The sequence below is a fragment of the Mugil cephalus genome, chromosome 22 (genome assembly GCF_022458985.1).
Source record: "Mugil cephalus isolate CIBA_MC_2020 chromosome 22, CIBA_Mcephalus_1.1, whole genome shotgun sequence".
Taxonomy (NCBI): domain Eukaryota; kingdom Metazoa; phylum Chordata; class Actinopteri; order Mugiliformes; family Mugilidae; genus Mugil; species Mugil cephalus.
In genome coordinates, this window is record NC_061791.1 from 5,442,140 (window position 1) to 5,466,172 (window position 24,033).

The following is a 24,033-nucleotide window of genomic DNA, read 5'->3' on the forward strand; positions in this document are numbered from 1 at the left end:
TGGTTGGAGCTTGAAGCTGCCTTCATGTACGACTCGTAAACTTGTAAACTTTGGAAGTTTTGGAGTTGTAAACAGGTACGATTGATGCGATTAATCATTTAAAAAATAAAGCAAGTATAGATGACTTTTTTAATTAATTAATTTATTTTGCATTTTATGGATGTGTATCAAAGAAAATGTGCAGCTTTTTTGGTTAGCTGTTAGCTAAAGAGCTCCCTGGGGACCTTGCGTGACTGCCAACTTGCTTTTAATTGAACTCAAGTCAGGGAGAAATTAGAATCGTGTGGACACCTTGAGTATAAATTTCAAATAAGCTGATTGGATTTGATAATAATAAAAAAAGATATTTTCTTAAACTTTTTTAATTTTATTTGACCTATTACACTGTTGTGCTTGTGCATATACATGTAAATACTCTATATATGTTCTATGTGGGGGTTTCTGTCTGTAACCAATCATTTTTTAACGCTTATCATGCAGTTGTTTTACTTTCTCGCGTTTCTGTGCGAGGCACATGCCTGCTCCGATTTTTTCGTGCATCCCGTGAAGGCATCACATCGCTCAGTTATTGAAAAGGCAGACTGATGATCCAGCTGCTGCGTTCGCTGACATGGATACCACTGGCGTTTAGCCCCGAAACCGGACGCACGGCGGTGTTGACGGTGGCACTGGAGGGCACTTCAGAGCGCGATAAAAAACTTCTTCCACACGGCCGCACTCATGTGATATTTCCCCCCCCCCCCCCCATACACACTGTTTGAGCCATGTCCAAGAGCCTGAAGAAGAGGAGGAACCACTGGACTAACAAAGTCCACGAGAGTGTCCTTTGCAGGAATGAGGAGGGGGAGCTGGGGCTGGAGTTGAAGGGCGGCGCGGAGAATGGACAGTTCCCGGTTATCGGGGAGCTTCCCCCGGGGAGAGCGCCGTGCCACAGCGGCAAACTCTTCCAGGATGAACTCCTGCTGGAAGTCAATGACACCCCCGTGGCTGGACTCACCACCAGGGACGTCCACGCCGTGGTCAAACACAGCAAAGACCCCGTCCGGCTCAAGTGCGTCAAACAAGGTGAGATTTATTTCAAAGCAACTTTTTTTTTTCTCGCGTTTCTTTTGTTTTTGCTCTCGGACATTTTTCTCTCCTCCCCTTTCTTTTAGAAAACCGTTAGCTTTTGACAGCGCTGCCATTGTCTCCCCCCCTCCCTCCACTCCAATCCCCCCCCCCCCCCCCCCAAAAAAAAACTGATAGCTGGACTCTCCCCCTACTGTGCTCGAAAAACTGCAACAAAATTAACCAGTTGAAGAGTTTCTTTGCCACAGCAACAAAGAAACCAACACAAATGATGCCATTCTCGCCATTAATATTTGTTTTAAAGAGGCGTTCAAGGCGTGTTTTGGTGGTTGGTGGTGTTGCAGGGCTCCTGCTGCTGTGTTTGGCTTTTTCTTTCTTTTTTTTCTTTCTTTTTTTTTTTTTTTTAAGGGGGTGTGTTACAGTTGTCAGAAAACACACATTCACGCATTAGTCACAAATCAACTATTTGTCATTTGCCGTAGCAGTTTGAACTGCTTTGAACTTTGGAAACGTAGTAAAAAATAATTCTAAATATGCAGCCACCTCGTGGAAAGTCAGTGTCCCTGATGTAATATTATAGGTAAAAACATTCCATTAGAGGAACTATTAGTCTGCATTAGAGGAGATTACCTTAGATTACATTAGATTTGAGCGCATTTTACTTTGAAACTCCATGAAAATACACAGAAAATCAATTAAAGCGCATCTGTTAATGAAATTAACTGTCACTGATGCGTGTTTTTCACTCACAATTAATCATTTTTTCTTTACCTATCGTCACGATAAACAGAATATTTTTCAAATTTTTGCTCAGACCAAAGGAAATGTGCCAATTTCGGTTGAATTTTCATTACTTTCTGAAGTCGAAACCTGTAAAAGGGGAAACCTAATAGTGCTTTTCTCTTGAGGTTCCGGCTTTGGGTTCTGTAAAAGCCTCTTGGGATCGTTAAAACCATTAAAACCACTGACGGGAGAAGTCCATAACGCTAACCGTTGTTGTGACAATTCATTGTTCTGCTGGGAAACTTTTTTGGACCTGGCATTTGTGTGGATGCTGCTTAGACGTCCACCGCCCACCGAGACCACCCCGTACCGGTGACACTCCCCCGGCAGGATGCAGCCTACACAGGAGAGCGGCCAAATTCGCTAAATCCCAACCCATCTGTTTGCCAGACACAACAGGACACCCCTCAGAAGGCTCATGTCCATCCTCTGATGAGTCACAACTGTTCTGGAGGCTGATCGTGTATAAACAGAATTGAACTGGATTGCATTAGTACTTTAATTTTATGTCGTCGTCCGCCCACGTCGATATTTCCTCTGGGGTCCTGGTAGTGCGGAGCGGCACTAACGGATAGCTCTGAAAGTGTGAATTTATTAGTCAATCTACAGAAAATGAACCCGTGAACAATTCGATTGGTTGACTGATTGTTTGTGGCGTTTGTTTTCTGTGGTGATGTGGTGGGTAAAGTTTACTGACGGATAAAAAGAATGTCTGCTACTTGTGTTTGCTGTTGCCGTGCGCCTACGTTGGTATACCATCGACTAATAAGGTCACGGTGTTAGTTGAACCTTAAAGGCCATGTATAATATATTGCATAAGTGTGTACTATGTATTGTTTTGCAAAGCAGCATAATATCACAGTCAAACACATACTTATAAACACTTGGATCTGAAAAAGTTAATCAATCTTTTTTGTCTTCTGTGGAGGACTGTTCAAACTAAAATTTCTCATAATTTATCAACGCAACAAGTAGCAGAGAAAGTAATCAATAAAAACAATATCTCGTGCTTTCATTTTGTGTTGTCGTCTGCCCGAGCTCGTCCAACCTCCAGGCTGCTTGAGAGTTTACATTCTGTCTTGAATAATAGAAAGTTGCACTACATATTAACTTTAACCTTTGGGTCATGTATACGATTTTGGTTTATTTTTGATTAAATTTTTGCGGAGCGGACGTTTAAGTGTGCAATATTTATTATCCAATTTGTGCTCCGCTGAGTGGGCTAAATTGAATTCGGAAAGGATATTGTATGAATATTAGAGCAAATCCCCGAGTCCTTATTTCAACATTACAGCAGTGCCATGGGAAATGAAAAATACCATAAAGCACGAGAAGGTCATTGTTAGCTCAATATTCAATGGGACAGAAATAGCGGGGGGAACATTACGGAGAGCTTTTCGATTGTTGTGGATTGCTTTAAATGAGGTTGCGTGGTCGCGTCGTCTACGGGACAAATAGTTGATGTGGAAATGTCAGACTGTGCGTGATGTCGACTTTCACATTTAAAAGGAGTGCATAAATTTGCTTTCGCTCGCACCAACCCCAGACTCTATCTGATGCTTGTCAGCTCCGTCCTCTGGATGTGAGGCTCGTGTGTCGTGGACCCTCTGGCCGTCTTTGATGCCTGCAGCTAATGACGCTCGGTGTCTTTTTTTTCGAGAGCCGGCACTGGGATCGGTGGGATCTCATTTTGGGGTGAAAAATCTGCAAAACCCTGTAAGAGGCTTTGGATCAAAGTCTTAGCCTGTGTGCTCGCATATGTGTGTGTGTGCGTGTGTGTGTTCGGCGTCACAACGGGGATTTATTCAAAAGGCAGCCAAGCCTATATCAAACTAATGTGTTACTTTTTTTTTTTTTCATGAAATATTTATATCCTCCAGTGATTGCCGAAGTGATTGATATTCTCCCGTGGCTCTGCTCGTGTTTGCTCGATCGGTTGTTTACAGTGCCAAGCTGTTTTTAATATGATTGATATGTGCATTAAGTAAATATTATGGGGGGGGAAACACACTTTCGCACTGCCCTTGCAGCTGTATGTTCAGAAATAGATATTTTTCATTTCCAAGCAGAGGCGCATTAACTCGTGTAATCTGTCTCAATAGATTCCTTATTGAGGAGAGGGAGTCAAGAACGCGGTTAAGTCCACTTGTTCTGATGCTATATGAATAAAAAACCTATCTGTATGGTAAGTAGTTTTGTAAATATTCCTTTCCCTACATGCTCTCCAGCCACAGAATGTTTCCCAGTACTTTGTTTGGAATGACCTGGAAATGTCCACATGACGAGGAAGTGCAGTAGATGTAGCAGGGCACAACACTCTGTATTAGCTGGACGGATGCAGCCGAGCACGGCTCGTCATGTAGAGGGTAGAACTGCTGCCATCTTTGCCCGACTTTAACTCATCTGCATATGAATGAACAGGATCTGTAGTAAAGCGAGTAGATTTTGACAGGAAGTTTTCTGGTTTATGTTTGAAGTGTATTTGCAGTTGTATTGATCTACGATGTTTAAGCTGTCTTTAGGTGCATGCACGTGGAGATCAAAAAAAGCCCTGTCGGCAAGAAATCTAACTAAAACTGCTGAACAAAAACTCTTTGGCAAGTGTAAAGTGGCTACTTGTGAACAAATTCCACACAAATTTCATCTAAACTTGCTAATTGGACTGTAAACAATGGCGGGAACAAGACGTCGTGTTGGCTACACCGGAATCCACAAACTAACGAATGATAACTGATGGGTTCCCAGATTCTATAAACAAACTGGGAACATCTGGACTGAAAGATGAAATCAACCTGGAAGTGCTGTTTCTCAAATGGCCACTTGAGGCTGCACATAAAACACCCAACACCAATATCACAGTGATAGTACGGAGAGATATGACGACGGAAAGGAAAACCAGATATGGCTGTGGGGATGAAGCTCTTGGTGAACCGGGTCTTTTTGCATGTGATTTGTCTGATTGCAAGACAATCATAGTACCATGCAATCATATTCTTGACTCTTACTCAAGACCTCCTGTGATTCTAGTGCATGACATTGGAAAGCTATCACTACCAAAAGCAACGACAGCGGATTATTCTTAGAAAACCTGGAGTGCATTGACAGGAATGAATAGATGCAGTTGCCTCATTCAATAGTTGGTTTATGTGAAAAAAAAAAAAAATGTTGCAATTATAAGCGTGGATCTGATTCAAGGCCGGAGTATTTTTAAGTACTGAGCAGTGTTTGCCTACAGTGTACTAAAGGATGGGTGAAGGCTTGTGTCGCGCTCAGCTGTAAATAAAGCCTTTACTCATAGAGAAAACCTGCGCGGTATTCGAGGTTCTGAATTGATCCAGGGTTACTGGAAGAACAATGTGTTTGCCTGTGCACAGCTTCTTTTAGGAGACGCTTATTGAAAACCCTTTTGGCTTTTTAGCTGTACTCGAGTGTAACTTAGATTTTATCCTTTAAAAGGAGGTGCAACCTCAGGTGGAGAAACTGTCGGCAATTAAACTTTAAACCTTCTCTGATTTCGGTTTACAATGGACCAGCTACATCCCACTGAAACAGTCAGGGCCGGTTTGTTTTGCCTCCTTTGTACTCTCCAGTCAAGGAACAGGGTCAGAGTCCAGAGTATATGCATGGTTGATCTCCAAAGGATGCTCATGGCCTTTCTGAATAATACATCAATTTCCCTTTTGCAGTGGTCCGTTAAAAGAGCTGTCCCTTTCTTTCTCTGAGGATGTCTTGTCTAGACTGCCAACTTACTCAGTAGTCTTCCCTGTAATTAAAAGTCTCGATGACAATTCACCCTTTTTCTTTTATAGCAAGCATGAATCACGTTTTAATTCTCTTCATAATAAAACACGGCTTTATTTTTTTTTTATGTTATATAAAATCCTAGCACAGCGTCACTGTTGCATTCCCACAAATGCACATATACACACATACATGCACACGGTATTAGATATTTTATTAGTCTCTGAGGTGAGGCTTAGATTCATTCGCCATCAGCAATCAGGCCTTCTCTGTAGGACACAATTAGGATCGCCACAAAATGCTAATGTGTATATAAGAGAGCGCAGGGCCAATTACATTCCCAGAGACATGATGAATTCTGCTTGGAGCGAGACATTCTGGGTAATGTAGGGATGGTATTTAGACCGTGTCCTGCGGCCTGTGTTGTGGTCCCCACGGATTTACCAATAAAAGATAATGCCGCACATTTTCAGACTTCACGATAAAGTTTATTGAAACTGTTGTAGAGGTATAAAGAAAAGTCAGTCACTGAAGGAAGTTCATGTAAATGTCGGACATGTCTGCGTCAGAGATCTGAGGTTGAGCCAGTTGAAAATGAATAGCTGCACATCATCTGTATATAAGCTAAATCTGCGGTAGTAGATTGAGTCCGCTCCTCCTGGTAGCCTCATTAGCTTAGCTGAATTACAGAAATGTTTTTTATGCTAAATGGTCAACAACCTTCTATGAGTTCTCACTGAAGTTTACGCCCTTGACTTATTGGCTTTATTAAAACAGATTACTCACTGGTCATCCATATTATTAAAATGAAGGGTTTCTTTTACATGGTTTCACAGATAAAGTTTGGAGCCAACTCCAAATAAAAGTTGAGCAAATCCCAAAAAAAGAAACTGGTATTCACAGGTGGTCGGAAATAATGGACTATCTCAGAGGCCTTTTGAATGCATCCCTCTTCTTATGAACCAACCAATGAAACCAATGCTCACATGAGACCAATTTGACCAATTTGACTGGTAGAGACTTTCCAATCTGATGCTGAAAAGGAGTAAGTAGCAATACTTCCCATCCACTCCCTTACTGGATGTTTGCCAACAAACCTCCTTCATTGTTACCATTATATTGACGCTAAGCAAAATCCATCATCAGTATATCTTCCCTGTTCATTCAGCCTTTATCTTCTGCTAAGTGTTTTTCTTCTTCAAATCCTCCACAAACCAAACAGAATGGTGTGTAAACAACGCAGAAACGCTGAAAAAGCGAGCCTGTCACACGCATTACAAATCCATTCGCCGTTCATTCAGTCTTTCTTTCGGTAATCTGCATGACGAGTGAACTGTCACCTTGTCAGTAAGAAAGCCATTGTGATAAATTAGCTTTACGTCACGCCGAATGATACTTTTCCTCCGTCTCCCCGGCTCACAGACACAAACTCCGGCACCCCATTTTCAGTTTCCTATTTCAGCTCCTGTTAAGGATTAATGCAGCCGGCTATGGAGGCTGTCACTGCATCTTTCACTGCCACTACAGTGAGAAGCTCTCACTGTAGCCGTGCTCCAGTTTGGCCTGGGAACCGCGCGCTGATTGAGCTCGGCTGAGTGGTGTTGGGTGCAGGTAAGAGCGGACGTTTCCAGGTCAGCCGAAGGCAATCAGTGTGCTCGCTGGGTGCCCACTTAGTGTTAGCTGGTGTTGGGGAAAGTCATTACAGCAGCCCGAGCATTGGGGAGCCTTAGCAAGCCAGAGATGGCAGCGAGCATGGCAGCACCTTTTTTAGTTTTAAGAGGTTGTTTCTAGCTAAGTGTGAGACTCCAGGGACAGTGGTGTTGGTCGGACTGTCAGCCCAACACTTCAGTTTTCAGGGAAACATCTCAGCAAGGATGGATTGCCACGAAATTGGAGTGGACGTTAATTGTTCCCAGAGGATGGACCGTAATTGGCTTTGACGATCACCCCTAAATTTCAAAATCAATGACATAAATAAGTTAACTGTTTTCTACTTAGTTGCATAGTAAAAGCAAATGTTAAAAGGAAATTGTACTATATATCTTGTACTCGCCAAACTGACAGTAATTACTTACTTTAGTTTAAAACCAAGACCTGTTTTCAACCTCTATAGGCGGAAGGCTAAACACAGATAGAAATAGGAGCGATGACGTGACATATGTCTTTCAAAGGTACGTCCCTGAACGAGTCACCGGGACACCTGGCCAGCAAAAGTTCTGAGTGCTTTGCTCAAAGATTTTTACAAATGTGGTTCGTCCACAGTGGAATTAGAGCTCACTTAAAAGACTCAAACGGACTTAATTGCTCATTTAAAACCCGACCGTATTTTTCTGAGGATCTCCACAAAGCGTTGGACATAATACAAGCGTCCACACAGGAGGGGGAGCAGTATGCTAGCTGCAGGAGCCGCGCTGCTCCGTCTGTGCCTCTGCAGGGTGCGTTCAGGAACAGGAACGCTCTTTCAGGAAGAGTTTTGGCAGCACTTAGAGCCCGGTACGCAATCACTGTACATGCGAACCAGAGGAAAATACGCTTAAAATAAGACGAACTGTCTGTTCTGTGAGACGCTAGTGAGTCGAAGCACAGTGAAAGATCTTTTATTCCGCACGTTTATCTCATTGCTTTTGCCCAGCACCTTTCTCCCAGATGTATTTGGATAATCACACTACAGCTTTTCTACACCAAAAATTCGATTATGTTAACCCAATGAAACGAGGAAAACGCTACACAGCGCTAGCCTTTGCATTATGCTGCACAGGCTGCGGTTGAGTCATAGTCCTCATAGCTGGATAAAGTTATTTGTGCAGTATGAGCAGGGGTCAGCACCAAACTCTTTAGGGCAACCTACTGTATCATAAGGAAGCCAAAAATCCACGCAAACAACACAACAACAACACAACCCATCCAGATCATCCGAAGTGAAAACTAGCATGCCGTGACACTATCAACTCAGCGATGCGCGCCCAAGTAATGGAGTGATTGATGTGATTCATGATGAGTTCAGGCTGGTCACTGGTCTGTCGGCTGTTTTGAAAGATGGGACGGGGCAATCCCGGAGAAGTTGTGTTGAGTCAGAGATGCGCGCGGTTGTTGGGAGTGTGGTAATGATTCTCAGCGTAGTCAGACTCATCCGTCTTCTTGTCAGGGTCCCGCTGAGAGTGTAAAGTTGCACCGGCAAGTGCAACACAGAAAGTGTAATGCGCATACAGACACATGCAAGCATGAAGAACTGCTATCCTCCGGTGTTTGTGTGTGGTTGTGTGTGTGTGTTTCCCTTGGGCCTGTGCACCACTTACCACATCCTGTCCAATCATGCTTGACAGAGGTTTGGTGGAGGGATCGTGTTGTCGTTGCCTCTGTTACACTGCCTGACTGCCAGGCTCACCTCTGGGGACAGGTAATGATAAGGCACACACACACACACAAACTCACTCACACACATATAACTGTCTTTCCCTCCTTGTCAACAACAACCATCTGCTGTGGCAAGCTGAACTATTCCGAGGACTGAAAAATGGGAAGGCTGTAAACTTTCGTGTGTGCACTGTCGGCTACACGTGTGGTGCCGCTCATTGTTTAAAATGTTGATTTGAACCTACACGAGTGTTTAATTGAGCCTACGTGGGCTGAAATGACTACAAACTGGGTGGGAAAGGAAAGGAAAGTGTGAACCGGGCACAGATGGAAGGAAATTACCGGAGCACTGGCGTTTCAAATCAGGAAAGATGTTTTAGTCGCAGCTGAAATGCCTGGGTTTGTAGAAATGACGGTAGCAGTTATGAAACGTTGAGCGATAAACATTTTGCACCAATTTTACATTATTTTACTCAACAAAAACCGACTTATGGTTCAGCAGAACAGTGCACTGTGAACAAAGTCCAAATTTCATCCTGTCTGTTGTAATATTTTCAACCATCTTGGACCATTAGCGACCAAATCGATGGACCGATGCACTGATTGACCCACCAAACATTACCATGTCTGGAGTCGCTTGCGTGGCTAATCATTTTCGGAGACAAGAAAATCTCACAAGATGAAAAAACATCACCAAAATTTATAGAGCAGACAATACTCCAACAAAAGTGGTCCAGTAAATGTCGTCCACACTCAGCCTGCGTTTGCTGTTCTCCATCGTAACCTAAGTTAGCTTGCCTGTACTAGCTCTGAACTCTGAACTTTTGATTGACACCACTTGACCCAATGGACGACTTTGGCGCAGCCTTGGCACACCCCGAGAAAAACTTTAATCCCATTGTGTTTTCCAGTCTACACCACCAAGCTACAGTCATTTTCAGATATTAGGTAGACAAAGATACTCGGTAGACATATAATACTTTTCCCACTTATAGTCTTAAACTGTCTTAAACTTACTCTAGAGCTTGTATCCTGTTTGCTGATGTTTTTTGCCGGTGACGCATGAGCTGCCAGCGTCAAAGTGTTGGGAGACAGTGAATGATTTATTTGCGTCATTACTGTACATGCAAACAGATTTGCTTTGAGTGACACCAGGAGTGTGCTATTTGTTCTACAGCACACCTTCCCATGATGTCTGTTGTCAAGTCTCAATGACGCCTCTTTTGTCCCAAAGATACAGTGATTCCTCTCATCTTTGCGACAAATCACTGCTGTCATCTTGTTTTTTTTTTTTTTTTTTTTTTTTTTTTATGACACGGAGAGGGCTTATTTTAAGCCTCCTTTGTGTCTCTTCCTTATCAAGAGTGGAGTGGAGCGAACCCAGCAGCCCTGTAGGCAGATGATGAACCAAGAGAGAACATCAGATTTCGCTCGTGGAGCTGTGATGTATTGCCGAGTGCTTATGGATTGCTGTTGTGCAACTTGCAGAATTTTATAGATGGATATTGTTGAGAGGGATACGGAGAGTTTTCATATTTCATGTTGGGAGTAGTTCATATTTCGACACCCTCAAATTGCTAGTGGTATGAATATAAATGAGATATAAATGGGGTGTTTTGGAAGGAAGGCATTGGGGAGGGTGAAATTGGCTGACCTGCTCACACAGAGAAGGGAATATTAAGCAAACTCCTCAGCCCACACAAGTTGTTGCTGATTCACCAAAAAAAGGAGCAATCAATATGGAGCGATTAAAGCCTCTTTGAGAGCCTTGTGGTTAGTGTGGCCTCTCCTGCCCATCTCTTGGCTAAAGATCAAATAGTCTTGTCTTCGTGTTTTACACAAGTGTGTGTTTTTTTTGAGTCAGTGAGTGTTTGCATTTGTGTCCATCTTAGTTTTCCACTTTTCTGTGAGGTTTGGCTTTGGACCATGATGGATTTTTTAACGCAAATCATTTCTTTCAAGGACCTGGTAATGGAAAGTAACAACATTTGACGGAGGAACAAAATGTCAGGTTACCGTGAGGTCAAGTCAAATCCAGTTGATGTGGTTAAGGCTGCCAGTCTCTCTGCGCTGAGGGCTGGTTTCATTCAGTAGCAGATTCGTCACCTTCATGGCGATTTAGAAAGAGAAATTACTACCTTTACATGCCCAGAAGGTTTTGAGTTTTGCATTTATTTTCTCTCAATAAAAGACAATGTTCCTTTTCACAAAGCAATGTTTTACACTTCCCCCATTTTTCCTCTTCAAAGTTGAAGTGTATCCAAAAAGCCTACTGATGTCCGCGTCTCTTACGATGTTTAAAAGTGTTTAAATTTTCTCCTTTCAGCCAGAAAATGTGTGTGCGGCCTTGCAAACTGTTGGCTTGTTGGAGACAACCAGAAGTACAGAAAGATTTTTATTTATTTTTTTTTTGTTGCAGATTACAGTGAAAACCCCAATCCAGATGCTTACCTCCAAAAACATCCTTCGAAAAACTGGACTCACATATTTCTCATGTCATAAACCAAAATTCTACATTTGAGAAAAAGGCCTAATTCACAATATTCAAATGGAATATGCTGTTTGCATAACAGATATTTGAAATCCGTTACATGAATGTCTCAACATTCATGTAGATTCTTTAGATTTCAAGCACAAAAGAGTTTAGGTGTTGGTGGCCATTGATGTAACCCAATGGACCATTGGGAGAATTTACCATAGACATTACACTCTTTAAGTTTGACTGTGGCTCATTTGTAGGAAAATGGTAAATCTCCAAAAAGAAATATACATTTGAAGGCTACTTAAGTATTATACTGATTCATTGCCTTTTAATTAGGTTAAAATACACATCCTCATCTGCACCATTGGTAGATTAGACAGTATTGTAGTACTGAACTGTCGTTCAGATTTGGCCAGAGTTAATACATGTCCTCGCTCATGTACAGGTTTAACCAACTAATTCATGTTGATTATTGAGTTTTAGAGAACCTGATAGTCATGTTTTTAACTTTCCCCCCTTTCCGGTCAAAATGCAAGGTTAAACAAATCACCCTGTGGCATTGTGACGTCGAATCATTCTTCAAACTATCTATTAAAAGAAGACTAAACTGTGTGGTCCTGCAGAGCATTGCCCTTGCATGAGCAGTGCGTGTCTTACATGCAAGAATCCCAATCCAGAACTGACAGGGCAGCAGATCCTGACAAGTCGAAGAGTCTGCAATAAGACCGTAAGCAAGACATTGATTTACCGCCCGGCGGTATAGATTCTACAAGGAACGATGAGACACATTATTAGCATGCGCATTCAATAACTGTCTGTATGTCGTGACCCCCTACGCACTGACAAGTCTATGCGCTGACCACATCTGTCTCTCAGCGAGCATTAATAATCTCAGGACGCCGTTGTTTGGATGTAGTTTTGACTTTCTTCAGGATTCTTGTCAAGTCTCTCCCCGGCGTTTAGCTTCCCATTAGCAGCCTCTCTCCGCCTGTGGGTTTCGCCTGGAGCGAGGTCACCTCCAGCTGCTTTAAGCCAGCTCACATCATCGCTCCTGGGAGGCTTTTTTTTTTTTTTTTTTTTTTACATATGCAACACAGTCTCTCACTCTAGCTCTTTTTCCCCACAATCTCTCTGTCTCCCTCCCTCCCTCCCATTCTCACACTCTCATTTCATCCCATTCCCCGCTGGGAACTGAGGGAGAGGCATGTTTTAAATGGGTTCGGGAGATGAAGAGACTGGCTGTGCAGCTCGGCCCGTCTGCCCTCGTGTGTGTAGACATTATTCATGCCCTCCTGACTGTCAAAAAAAAAAAAGAAAGAGCGTGGGTCCTTCTGAAAGACAGGCTGGCCATGAGAGAGGCACAAACACCTGATGCTCAATAGATGCAGAGGAGAAAATGCAGAAAGGAGAGTTGACGGACAGCGAGAGGAGAAGGGCTGGCACTCGGCTTTTTCACACTATTCTGGCTCAATTCAGCTGACAGCCACTGTGCAGTTTCCTGTGCAGATGAAGGACACATCTTCAGGCATTTGCTTATACTTTTTATTATTTTTTTTTTACACAAGGTCCTTTGACAGCTGCTTCTCCTTTGACATTTATTTTTGCCATTCCCCAGTTTTTATGTTCAATTACAGTTTACTTGATTGCGTTTGTTCCTTTTTTTTAATGTTGAATAGTTCTACGACAAGCTAAAATAATTCCTCTGTTGGATTTTATTTTTTTCTCCATCATAATAGAATTAAAATGAGATTAAGCTGTCTCGTCAGTCTTATTGTTTGTTTGCGAGAGGGGAAGAGTAGACGAAGAAGAGTTATTTTCCTCATTGATTTTGAGGACGTTTACTGTCTTGTTTGTGTCAGTTTTACAGTGAAGGGATTTGGTGTCTCACGACTGTCTGCGACGCGTACATGCATCATTCCCAGATATTGCATATTCAGATGGAGCAGATTGTTTTTGTAGATTCAAGTGGTGAGATGGAGCTTCGTGCTTGACATCAACTTGGAAGAGATCATGCTTTATTTTTTTGAAAAGCTGTCGGACGACTAATCTTTCAGATGAGTCACACAGCAGTCGGACCCATTGTTCTAAATATTAAGCTTCTCACTTTTGGCCTTTTTGTTTCGTCTAAAATGACACATTCACAGCAGCGACATGTGCCACAGGTCGCCATTGCCGACAATGTCAATGATGCACACAGAGATCAACGTTGAATTTTTGCTGCCAATTTTTTTAGCAAAACGAGTAGAAAATGGAGGAAGTGCCGTCGTAACATTAGTTGTCACTGACTCGCCCTCCATAGAATGAAAAAGATAATAGTGTGATCAAATTAGAAGTATGTAAGTTGTACGTTTTAAAAGAAAGGAAAAGAAAGGTTTCTGGAACAAATTCTGGATCTGTCCAAGGTTTGTTTAACTACGCTGAGCCACTGTACATGCAAATATATTTGTCATCGTAGACAATGACTGCTTCTAAAAGTGAAGCCAAAGCAAGTAGAGCTCCCCCTGGTGACTGGCTGCAATATAGGTAATAAGCTCCACCCCCTCCATGTTAGTGTATGGGACGTGGACTGAAGTAAGACACTAAAATATACGGAATTTTATTTTTTTCTGTCATTTTAAGTAGTTTATATAATGTTGACATATTCAAGTGTTGTTTTTTGGATGCTTTGACACTAGGCAACCACCGTTTACTAACCTAACCTAAAATAAATAACTGCAAATGATCCGATCCAACCATTGTTTTAAAAAAAAAATGTCTGGAATGGCCCCTGATACTGATTGGGACATCCTTAGAAATAAACCTGGAAGAGACCAGACTCGTCTTCTTTGGATTGGTTGAAACAGTTCCCTGTAATGCCTGATTCAATGAGCGTAACAATTTTTATCCAATGACAAACACGTGATAAATACAAATTGATGTGCAATGCTTTTTAGTCAAGTAAATCGCAGGTTTATTTAAACCGATATGTCTTACGTCACCTTTATCTCTTCATAAGATCAGGATACTGTGATTGCAATTAATTTTATGGACCTGCTATGGCATAGTCAGTTATAATGTTGGATGCACTTGCTTGTGATGAAATGTAAGAATTGCTCAGATGGTTCAATGGGAGCTTTTGTTTAACTAAAGGCATCAGAATTTCCTGTTTCAATAAAAGAAGCTGTTACTGTGTTTCCAAATTTTAAGCAAAGATAACAGATAATGAATGTTGAATGCTATGAACTCCCCTGTGGACTTTACTTTGTTCTACAGGGTGATTGCTGAAGTTGACAATGGTTTATGTGAAATCTGTTCTGTCTTTTGCCCCGCAGTTGCATTATTCTTCACAGCTGTTCTTAAACTTGGCGCATACTTGGCGGTTAAAATCAATCTTTTATGTTAGATGCCTGTCTCTGATGCCAGGGTGAAATGTAGAAGAATCTTTCGCCCATACAGTACTGTGGCCATGCATTGTTCCTAAAAAGAAAAAACTCTTGGCCCTGGGCTGTTATTTTCTGGAAAAAAAAAAATAGATTTCATCCACGAGGAGCTTCACACACTGGAAATATGTTGTCCAAAATAATCCCTGTTTGCCTTTATCTTCGTAGTGTGGTTGAGTCAGACATTCTGAGTTTGGTGGAAACTTGCATCCAACTCGTTGCTGATTGAAATTAATCCCTCTCGGGCCTGGTGCGAAGTCTGTTTTGTCCAAATTTCTATTGAATTTTCACAACTCGTGTCTTTACATTTTATGCCAGGGAAGAGTGTGTTTCCAGCTAGCGGTGGAGACGGTGGAGAATGTGGAACGGGCAGATGCACACTCACACATGCTTTCCTCACAAGTTCTCGTTGCCTCGGGGTAGCAGAGCCTTGCTGTGCTGCTTTTTGAAGCACAGGGAGGTACGAAGGGGACTAGGCAGCCGTCTGCCATCGCACCGTCCTCATCCTTTCCTCAAGTCTCTGCAGAATTGCTGTTATTCACCACAAGGTATGCAGTAATTAGACCGAGGTCAGGGGAGTGTGTGGCCTTTATACCCTCCTGTTCCATCGCAACACACTTTTAAGAAGTTGGACAGCGAGCGTTCCCTGACTTCCCCCAACAATTAGTGAAAACGCAGCGGTTCTTCACTATTTTCACTCCTCACCCTGCTGTTTGCACTCTTCCTCGATTAATATCCCTTTCTCTAACTCCCTCGTCCTCTTCCCTCATTCAGCTCCTCCTTTTGATTATTTTCTTTGAGTGTAAAGGCAGTGGGGAAAAACGACTTTAATGAGACGAAGAGAATGAATAGAAAATTGAAGGCACAGTCAGCCCCTTTCAGTCAATGCCGTTGAGTTAAAGCTTACTCCTTGGGCGTAAATATGGGATTTGGACCTTTTTGTCTCTTTCCGTTGAGCTCCATTCAAAGGTCACTGTTGACAACTCTCCTGATGCTCGTGTCAAATTAATCCCGTCCAACACACATTCGCACACGTTTGAAAGTGGCTTTGTTCGCTGACCACAGAATTCTGGCTCTGGATGAGAAGCCTTTGTCATTATCTTTTCAGAAAAGATAATTTCATGTACTTTATTTAATGAACCTTTTGTTCTCTTTCAGAGTACGCACAATGTCTTGTAGATTCTGGCATCGCTTGGGGTCAAATAAGGTGTTTATAAAACATTTGATTACACTCCAGGGAGCATGTGTTCCTTTTCTTGGGACGATTTAAGGAGTGTAACCCTTTAAATCCAAAAAGCATGGTAAAGGAAAGTTGAAAAATTGAAATTTTGAATTCTCCTCATGTCATCTCCATCTTCAGAGTTGAAACTTACAGCCTGTATTGAATTTATTTTGTCAGGAACCATTGTAGCCAAAGCAGTCATGAATGGAAAACTTAGTTTGGTACAAATAGTATTAAAATACTTCAAAAGACTTCAGACTGAATGGTAACGATGGTAGCGTGTTGATGTTTCTAGCAGCAACCTACACATGTTCCAAGCAATCACTACAATAGCTTAAATAAGCTTATCAATTTTCTGAAGTGGAGCTTTACTGCAACAGATACCAACCTTTGAAATATGCAAGCAATGAAACATTTCAGTAAAACATTTGGTGCGACAAGTGCGAAATTTATTGAAGTTACTAGATCTTGAGGGTTAATATTTCGTCAGTTTGACAGTTTGATTGGGACTGGGGCGTAGATCTGTATCGGGCTTCCTTTTTCATTTAGCTTGTGGCAAAGCTGCCAAAAACAAAACAGTTTCTTCTGTTTCAGTGGTGGCTGCCCAAATCTGCCAAAAGTCGGAGAAGAAGATGACCCAAAGTCATGTGACTAAATATGTCCGCAGTGTGGATGTTTGTTTAATAATGTTGCCTAGCGACGGTGTCAAGGTGAAAGATGTTCCTGAGAGGATTAGGTAGTTTATGATGTTGGATGCTGGAGACAAAGGGAGCTCAACTTTCTTCTACATTAAGTTTGGCAGCGTTGTTCCAGTCGCACTGTGCATAGGGATCCATGAGAATACAAGTAACTTAGGAAAAGCCTTCATGAATCTGCAGGGGAGGATTTTTTTATTTATTTAATATTGGATCAGGACTTGGATCAGTCGATAGTGAATAATAAAGAGGTGGTATCGGATTGGATGGCAAAAAAACTTTATTGGGCCCCATTAATAGACGGTACCGGTTCCGCCAGGTCTAGATGCTGATGGTGCTTGAGGATATGGGCTAAATTTAGTCTTTAGCCCCCACGAGAACCTGGATGAGGTGGAGATGACGACAGCCGGTCTGGAGGGCAGAGTGACAGAACTGCAATGAATTTAAAGAACGGGGACCTGGGGCTGATTGACTCAGAGAACGCGGCCAAATAGGTCTTTGGACGAGCGCGGTGACATTGAAATTGAGAATGAAGTGATTTTGACGGCGCAGGGAAGTGATGAAGTGAAGGCAGCAGCAGGAGCAGCACAAATAGACTGTTGACAAATGGAGACAAAACATTTGAACACATCTTCATTATTGGGCTTTCACCTAAGCTCCATTTCAGGTTGTTAGGACGCCAGTGAGTTCTGTCTACGGTTCTTTCGTAATACTTTGAGAAGTTTTCACCTTTTGTATGAAATGCTTCGTGCATACTGACCTTTTGTTGTTTACAACTTGTTCCGATCATGTGGATACACAAAATATACCCAGAAACGTCTCTTGATGTTGCATCTTTCTCCCGTGAATCAGAACAAATCTATTTTTATACCTGTTCTCGCCGCTGTTGGGTATCTATGGCGTCTACAGAACGTACAGTAGTACTGAAAAAACAAGTGAGGAGTTTTATTTGATGCAAGGCCATCACTGAGATGTATCAAAGCAATAAAGAAGAGTTGTCCAACTTGTCTAAGCTCACACTGGTCTACACTCTGCTGTGTGTACTCTCTGAAAAAGTCTCACTGCTGTAGTGGAATTTAATGCAGTGCCCTTGTAACACTGGCTTCTCTGAGCTCGTTAAACTGTCCAGTTGCCTCTGGCTTCAGTCCAGTGACTCAGACCAATGCCTCTATTAGCCGCTCCTTCAATCCATAGACTACTATATGAGCCTTCCCCGGTTCTCGCAACAGACTGTATAGATTTAGCCCCGGCCATGTTTCTAGCCATTATGATGAGTGATGAGGGATCTATTATTCTAACATGAAAGCGCCCATTGTTATTCTAATTAGGCGTGGCAAATGAGGACGGGATTGCCGAGCTTCCATTCCATCTCCCCCCTACATTTTTCTACATCTGCGCTCTGTGCTGCTTTCCGTCCCTCCCTTCCACGACTCCCTTCCTGTGCCAGCCTGCATTGTAGGTGTTGCCATCCGGCCGCTGCTGCACCCAGACCCCATGCGGCGAGGAGCTACATGGTGTTTTTTACGCATCTGTGATGGAAAGCTGCACGAAAAAAAAAAAAAAGGCCTCAGAGCTGAATTAGTCCCAAACGGGAGCGCTAAACATCCCTGCTTGTGAAGTTGGATGAGGCGCGTTGTTGTGTTGTCGGCATCTCGATGACTCACAGGTCGCTTGTTGGTTCGCGCGCAGCGAGGCTGCGGCGTTTTAACTCTGTGAAATTGAGCGTTTTTCAAAGCCGCCTAACCCAAAAGAATAATATCAAAGAATCAGAAATGGGTCAGACTTTGAATTGGCTTGGTAGAGTCTCAGTTCTAGGCCTCGTTTAGTTGAATTTTTTAACAATTCTTGTTGAATGCCAGCAACTTAATTGGGTCCCAGGGTTAAATTGGGCTCTTGTTTACTGTGCGGTGGGCCTGATGCTGCAGCTGGGGCCTGGAGAGGAGAATGCAAATGGTAAAGGAGGTGGGAGGACAGTATTGGAGATAACTCCCTGAACAGATCTATTCATTGCCGAGTATTTTGCATGACTGAGCTGACGTACACATACCAGGAGGTCAGTTGATTGCATTGAGAATAATTCTCTGTTGCAATTGCTTTAAACAACTCCCCGTTCCACTCGGGCACAATACTGTAGAGAAGGCCTTTGATGTGGTTCCACGTCCTTTCTAAACTTTAACTTTTGGACCTGGATGAATCGGCCTTATTGATGATTAAGCCACTCTCAGAGACACGCTGTCTGAATTCCTTAACGCCCATAGATATGAAATCATTACACATGAGCCACAGCCATCGATGAAGTACTTCCAGCCTACTGTACCTCCATTTCCACTTCCTCTAAAACGCCAGAACCAATTTGGCCTTCTCCGTTACACCTCCTGGTATCTACCTGACGGCTGCACACGGAATGTGCCCGCCTCGGTTAAGCCGTACACTGAGCCGCCTGTGCAGAAAGGCATTGAGACATTTCTAAATGCTCTGAGTCCCAGTGCTCTCCTCTCTCTCTCTCTCTCCATCCGCCGAGCGCTTTCTTCGAGCGTTGGAGGATGAACACGAGTCCTGGCCGCTTGTCGTGACACATTACGGTCTCGTGTTCATTTTGCATTGTGCACCTTTACAGTTGGTGGCGTGTGTGCAGGTTCGCATGCACAAAAAAAGGACTGCGGTGCCTGGTTGAGACCCTAGAATATTTTTGCACATTTTGTGTCTGAGCAAATGGCACAGTTGCTGTGATTTTTACACTTTTTTACACTAGTATGCCACAGATGTTGTGTGCATTGTGGGTGTATTTGTTGCTATTTACTTTCTTATTCCCGTGCTCTAACATCCAAATCCCCTCATCTTACAACTGTGGTGTCCTTATCAACATGCCAACAGTGTAAGTTAATCCCTGTTCAACTAAACACAAACACTCTTTTTTTCCTCTCTATCCCTCTTTTTGCAGCCTCCCTAATTCATTCCAGCAAACAAGCTTCCTTATAGTGTGCATAAAGTAGTGGGGAGAGTACAGACTTGGCACGTCGACTGTAGCCCTGGCCCGCGGTACTAATGAGGTCAAACAGATATACACAGTTCCCTAAACAACTCGGTCCAAGACATTCCAGCGCAGCCACTGTGCAGCCTGGAGGCATTTCTGCTTGTTGTAGAAAGCCATGTTTACTGCGGTGCAGCAAATTATCCTAGAAGCTTGGCCCAAGGCGTGTTGAGATTTTTTTGCCTTAACGCTGTTAGAAAAGATGAAAATTTAGTGTTGTTTTGTAACTTATCAGTGTAGCTTGCCTCCTCCTGCACTCGCGGGGCTGAGAAATGGCCATTCGTACACATGAAACTCTTCAGTGGAGAACCATACCAAACGGTTTATAGCCAGCGCCGACACTGACCGCCAAGCTGCACGGCTCCCAGACGTTAATGGTAATTGGTATGAGTTTGAAAGTATCTAGACAGGCTTGCTGTTTGTCTATTGCTGATTGCTGCCAGTGCTTCAAGGCTGCCGTGTTTAATAAGCCTTATTTAATGCTTCATTTGTGGAGTTTTTACAAAACTCTGAAAAGGCTGAATACAAGTTTTGGTCTGGACCAGTAAAATACTTATTCAGAGTATGTTCGTTTTTCGGTGATTTTCCTGGTAATTGGGATGTTGGTGGACTTAATTCAAAAGGAATCACTTCTAAATGAGAAAAATAAAGATGATACAAGATCCGATACCTGTGCGTGGTGGTGATGTGTTTGAACCTATAGCACTGGTTGAACTGGCAACAAAACTATAGACAGGTCACAAGCTTATCACAAGGCTGACAAATATGGGCCCAGTCATAGTAATTGTTACATTAAGCGGCTGACGGTTGGAGGTAGTTATATCAAATCAAACTCCAGTTATATTAGAAGAGTAACTTTGTACATTACGGATGGAACTTGGGTTCTATGAAGGCTTCCAGGAGAAATTTGGACTTTTCAGATGAAAAAGAAACTTCTCTGTAGTGCCTGGAGAGAGTTCAATGAAAGGGTTGAGGCACTATAAAATATATGCTTTGTGTATTTACTCTTGCCACCAGAAGGGGGAGACAAAAGCTCCACAGTGTAACTTTAAGTAATAGCGTTTTGATGACCTGTTGAGCTCATTGCTTCAAGTTTCTGAGCTTTTCAATCCGCCTTAGGTGAAGATGTCATCATGAAGACTAACTATGTGTCTTTGATGAGAGAAGTAATCACAAAGAGTGGTTGTTTATGGAGGAGAAATTGCAACCGCTGATTACTTTGATGCCTGTAATTGGATTTGGTTGCTCATGTCTGATGTCATGAAGTCAGCTGTCATTCCCACAAGTTTGTGTCATTGCACAAGAGACGTAGTTGAAGCAAATTGTCATGCTCAACTCACTGCCTGCTAAACTTTTCTGGATGTGATCTGGTGATTTCACACCCAAAGGTCCAGACATGAGGTTCACCCACGTCTTTGTCATTACTTGTCACCACAAACTTTCCGTGTAGCAGAAAGGCTGTGAAGCACCTCTGAGTTTCTGCTAAATCAATGACTTTAGTCACTGTAGGGAAAGTTTCAGAAGTGGCTAAATGACACCTTAGACTGAGCTTTAGAACAAGGTTACAGAATGAGCCAAGAAGAGTGTCTTGTCCCCTCCTCCCTCCTCTCTCGAGTCAACGGGAATCACGGCCACTGGAATGCAAAGAATGCATCTGGAACAAAAACAATGGAAAGTAAGCTCCTATGACAGATGTGCAACCTCATCTAAGCGGTGCAGAAAACCACCTACACTATTATATTGTTTCTCTTCTCTTTCCCAAGTGTCGGAGGATTTATAAGACAGCAGCAGCAACATGGTCACAGCTGCCTGCAGCAAACCTATCTCGAGGTTAAACGTCAGTCGCTCTGTGACATCTTTGAACAGAACTCTGTTCTAAGAAATAAGCAATACTCTTCTTTTCTGCCTCTGAAGTAGTTTTTATATTTTCGTGTCTTTAAAGTCTTCCATGTAATGAATCTCCAAAATCCGGTCAGTCTTTGAGCCAGGAGTTAATGATGAGTCATTTTTTAAACAGACTGTCGAGATTTAATGAGGCTAAACAGATTGCAGGCTGAATGAAAGTTGTGTTGTGTTGTGTACATTTAAACAAGGTTATTCTGAGCTTGTATTGAATGAGTGAGAGGATCTTTTCTAGGTTGCTGCTCTAGTGACATGTTGAATTTATACACCGATCCAGCACAACATTATGCCTACATTCTAATGTTGTGTAGATCTCGTATAGTGTCTTGAAGATGTTCTAAGTAGCTTCTTCTGTTCTAAAGGACTAGTGGGGAGTTGGGATTTAAACAGGAACATCTGTGGGTGTTACCCAGCAGAAATTTGCTGGACTGGTGTCTGTTAACAGCGAGGTACTTACCTGTTTGTCCATGTCCTCTTACTCCATTGAATGCTGCTCTAACATTTCGTTAACAGGCTCTGGTCATAAGATGTGAAGGGGCGTTGAAACCTCTCGGGGACATAAGTTAACGCTACATTTTTAAATTTTGCGAAACGTCTTCAAAAAACTCTACAACTCTAGTCGCGTTTTCTTTGATGTCAACTCATTGTCGATTTAAAGCCTTGTCTTATTAGCGTGGAATAACTACCCAATCACATTGCCAAATATGGCCGCCGAGTGGCAAGTCTTGGTCTATGAGGACCTTGAATGAGTCTTCTCAGTATTTGGTGACACAACAATCTCTGCACATTGCTCAGAAGTAGCTTCCAAAAATATAGACATGCACATTTAGCTCTCGCAGAGACAAAAAATGATTCAGATTCCAGTTTGGATGCTAATGGGTGATCAGGTGACCACATGGGATCAAGCTCGTGGCATGTTTATGACTGATTAGCTCTCTTCTGGCCCAGATGGCCTCACCAGTGCAACACAGTGACGAGAAGCCCTGGGACCAAAGGATGATCCATCCTTTCTCTAGTCGCCCCCCCCACCCAGATGGGCAGATTAATCATCAGTTCGCCAACAGACATGTAGAGGGCGTAAACTCATTAATAAAATGCTGGGAACAATAAAACAGTCGCCGCGTTTGTGTATTTTCTCTTTAGTTCTGGAGCTGTTGACTCCCTCAAAGCCCGGCTGCGTGATTCAGACGTCGCGGGAGCGGCTCTGTCAATGCACAATAAAAAATCTGCTCACTCAACTCATCTCATTTTCCGTGTTGTGACCTCCCTATCTCCTGTTCTCACCCGGGAGAGAGACACAATGAGACGGTCTCTGGGATTTAGCGGGGAGGAAATCTGCGCGAGCAGGAGGTTTGTTTTGCTGCTTCGCCCGGGAAGCAGCGCGTAAGCCATTCATTCCCCGCCGCGCGTTTTCTTATTGGCTTAAAGCAATTAAAATGACTTTGCAGCAGGAACAGCTCTCCACAATTCTAGTCTGAAAGCGTGGAAACAAGAGACTGTGTCTTTGTGCCTGGTAGTAAATACAGAGACTTACCTATGGAGTACAGCAAACAGTTTGAGGGTACTGCAGTTAACGCAGAATGGTTAGCCGCAAGGGAGGGAAAATACTCTTCGTTTCCCTTCAGTGCGGCTTAGTACTCAGCTTCATATGAGTGTGCGGAAGGCTTAAATTCACCTCTACATATCTTCAAACATTTTATGCATGCAGCACATTTCCTCCCCGTAAGTCCGTGTCCCTGGTTGTGGCCCTGTTGACGGTGATTGAACATGCTGTCCCCTTTGAATAAGTTGGCCTTGGCATATGGCTTCCATCAGATTATATCATTATTTTTTGTGCTCATTAAATCACCCAGTGACACAAATATCATGCCCTTTTGAATTGAATAGTTTAATCTTTGAACAGAATGCACTGTTCCTGTCAAAATGAATTCACTTCAGTGCGTGATGAGGGCAGTCTGTCACTTTGTGTTTGAGCCGCTTGGCGTCGACCATTCCTGCGAAGGGGTTGACTGAAAAATGCACCTTATTTTTAAAGCGATAATTATTTCGTTTTTTAGGTATGTCCCTTCAATGCAGTGTCAATAAAACTGAAAGCAGCACTCTCATTCATGCAGGTTTAACCGCTCAGACTTGTGTATATATGTGTATATATATATATATATATATATATTATACCCAAAGATGTCAAAACAATGAGAGAGATAAGAGATTCAATACTGGTGAGTCCAAGTTCCTCTTATTGAAGACTCTGAGATCTTTTCAGTTTCCTGCCAGCGTCCACACCAGTCGACAGAATGTCATTTGGGAAAATATTTACCTGTCTGTACACAGACTCC

The 24,033-nt window shown here is 42.7% G+C and overlaps 1 protein-coding gene across 11 annotated transcripts in view; it reads left to right on the forward strand.

Annotated features, from left to right (window-relative positions):
- Nucleotides 1-583: 583 nt before the first annotated feature.
- The window catches only part of magi2a (membrane associated guanylate kinase, WW and PDZ domain containing 2a), a 215,123-nt gene continuing 191,673 nt past the window's right edge, over nt 584-24,033 (forward strand). For 4 of the 11 annotated variants that reach the window (XM_047575037.1, XM_047575038.1, XM_047575039.1 and 1 more), the window contains exon 1: nt 586-1,065. In XM_047575037.1, coding sequence (XP_047430993.1) covers nt 765-1,065 — 301 coding nt within the window. In that variant the 5' untranslated portion in view covers nt 586-764. Of the gene's footprint in view, nt 1,066-24,033 lie in introns of all 11 variants that reach the window. The other 7 variants (XM_047575040.1, XM_047575049.1, XM_047575043.1 and 4 more) reach the window with 4 other exon arrangements.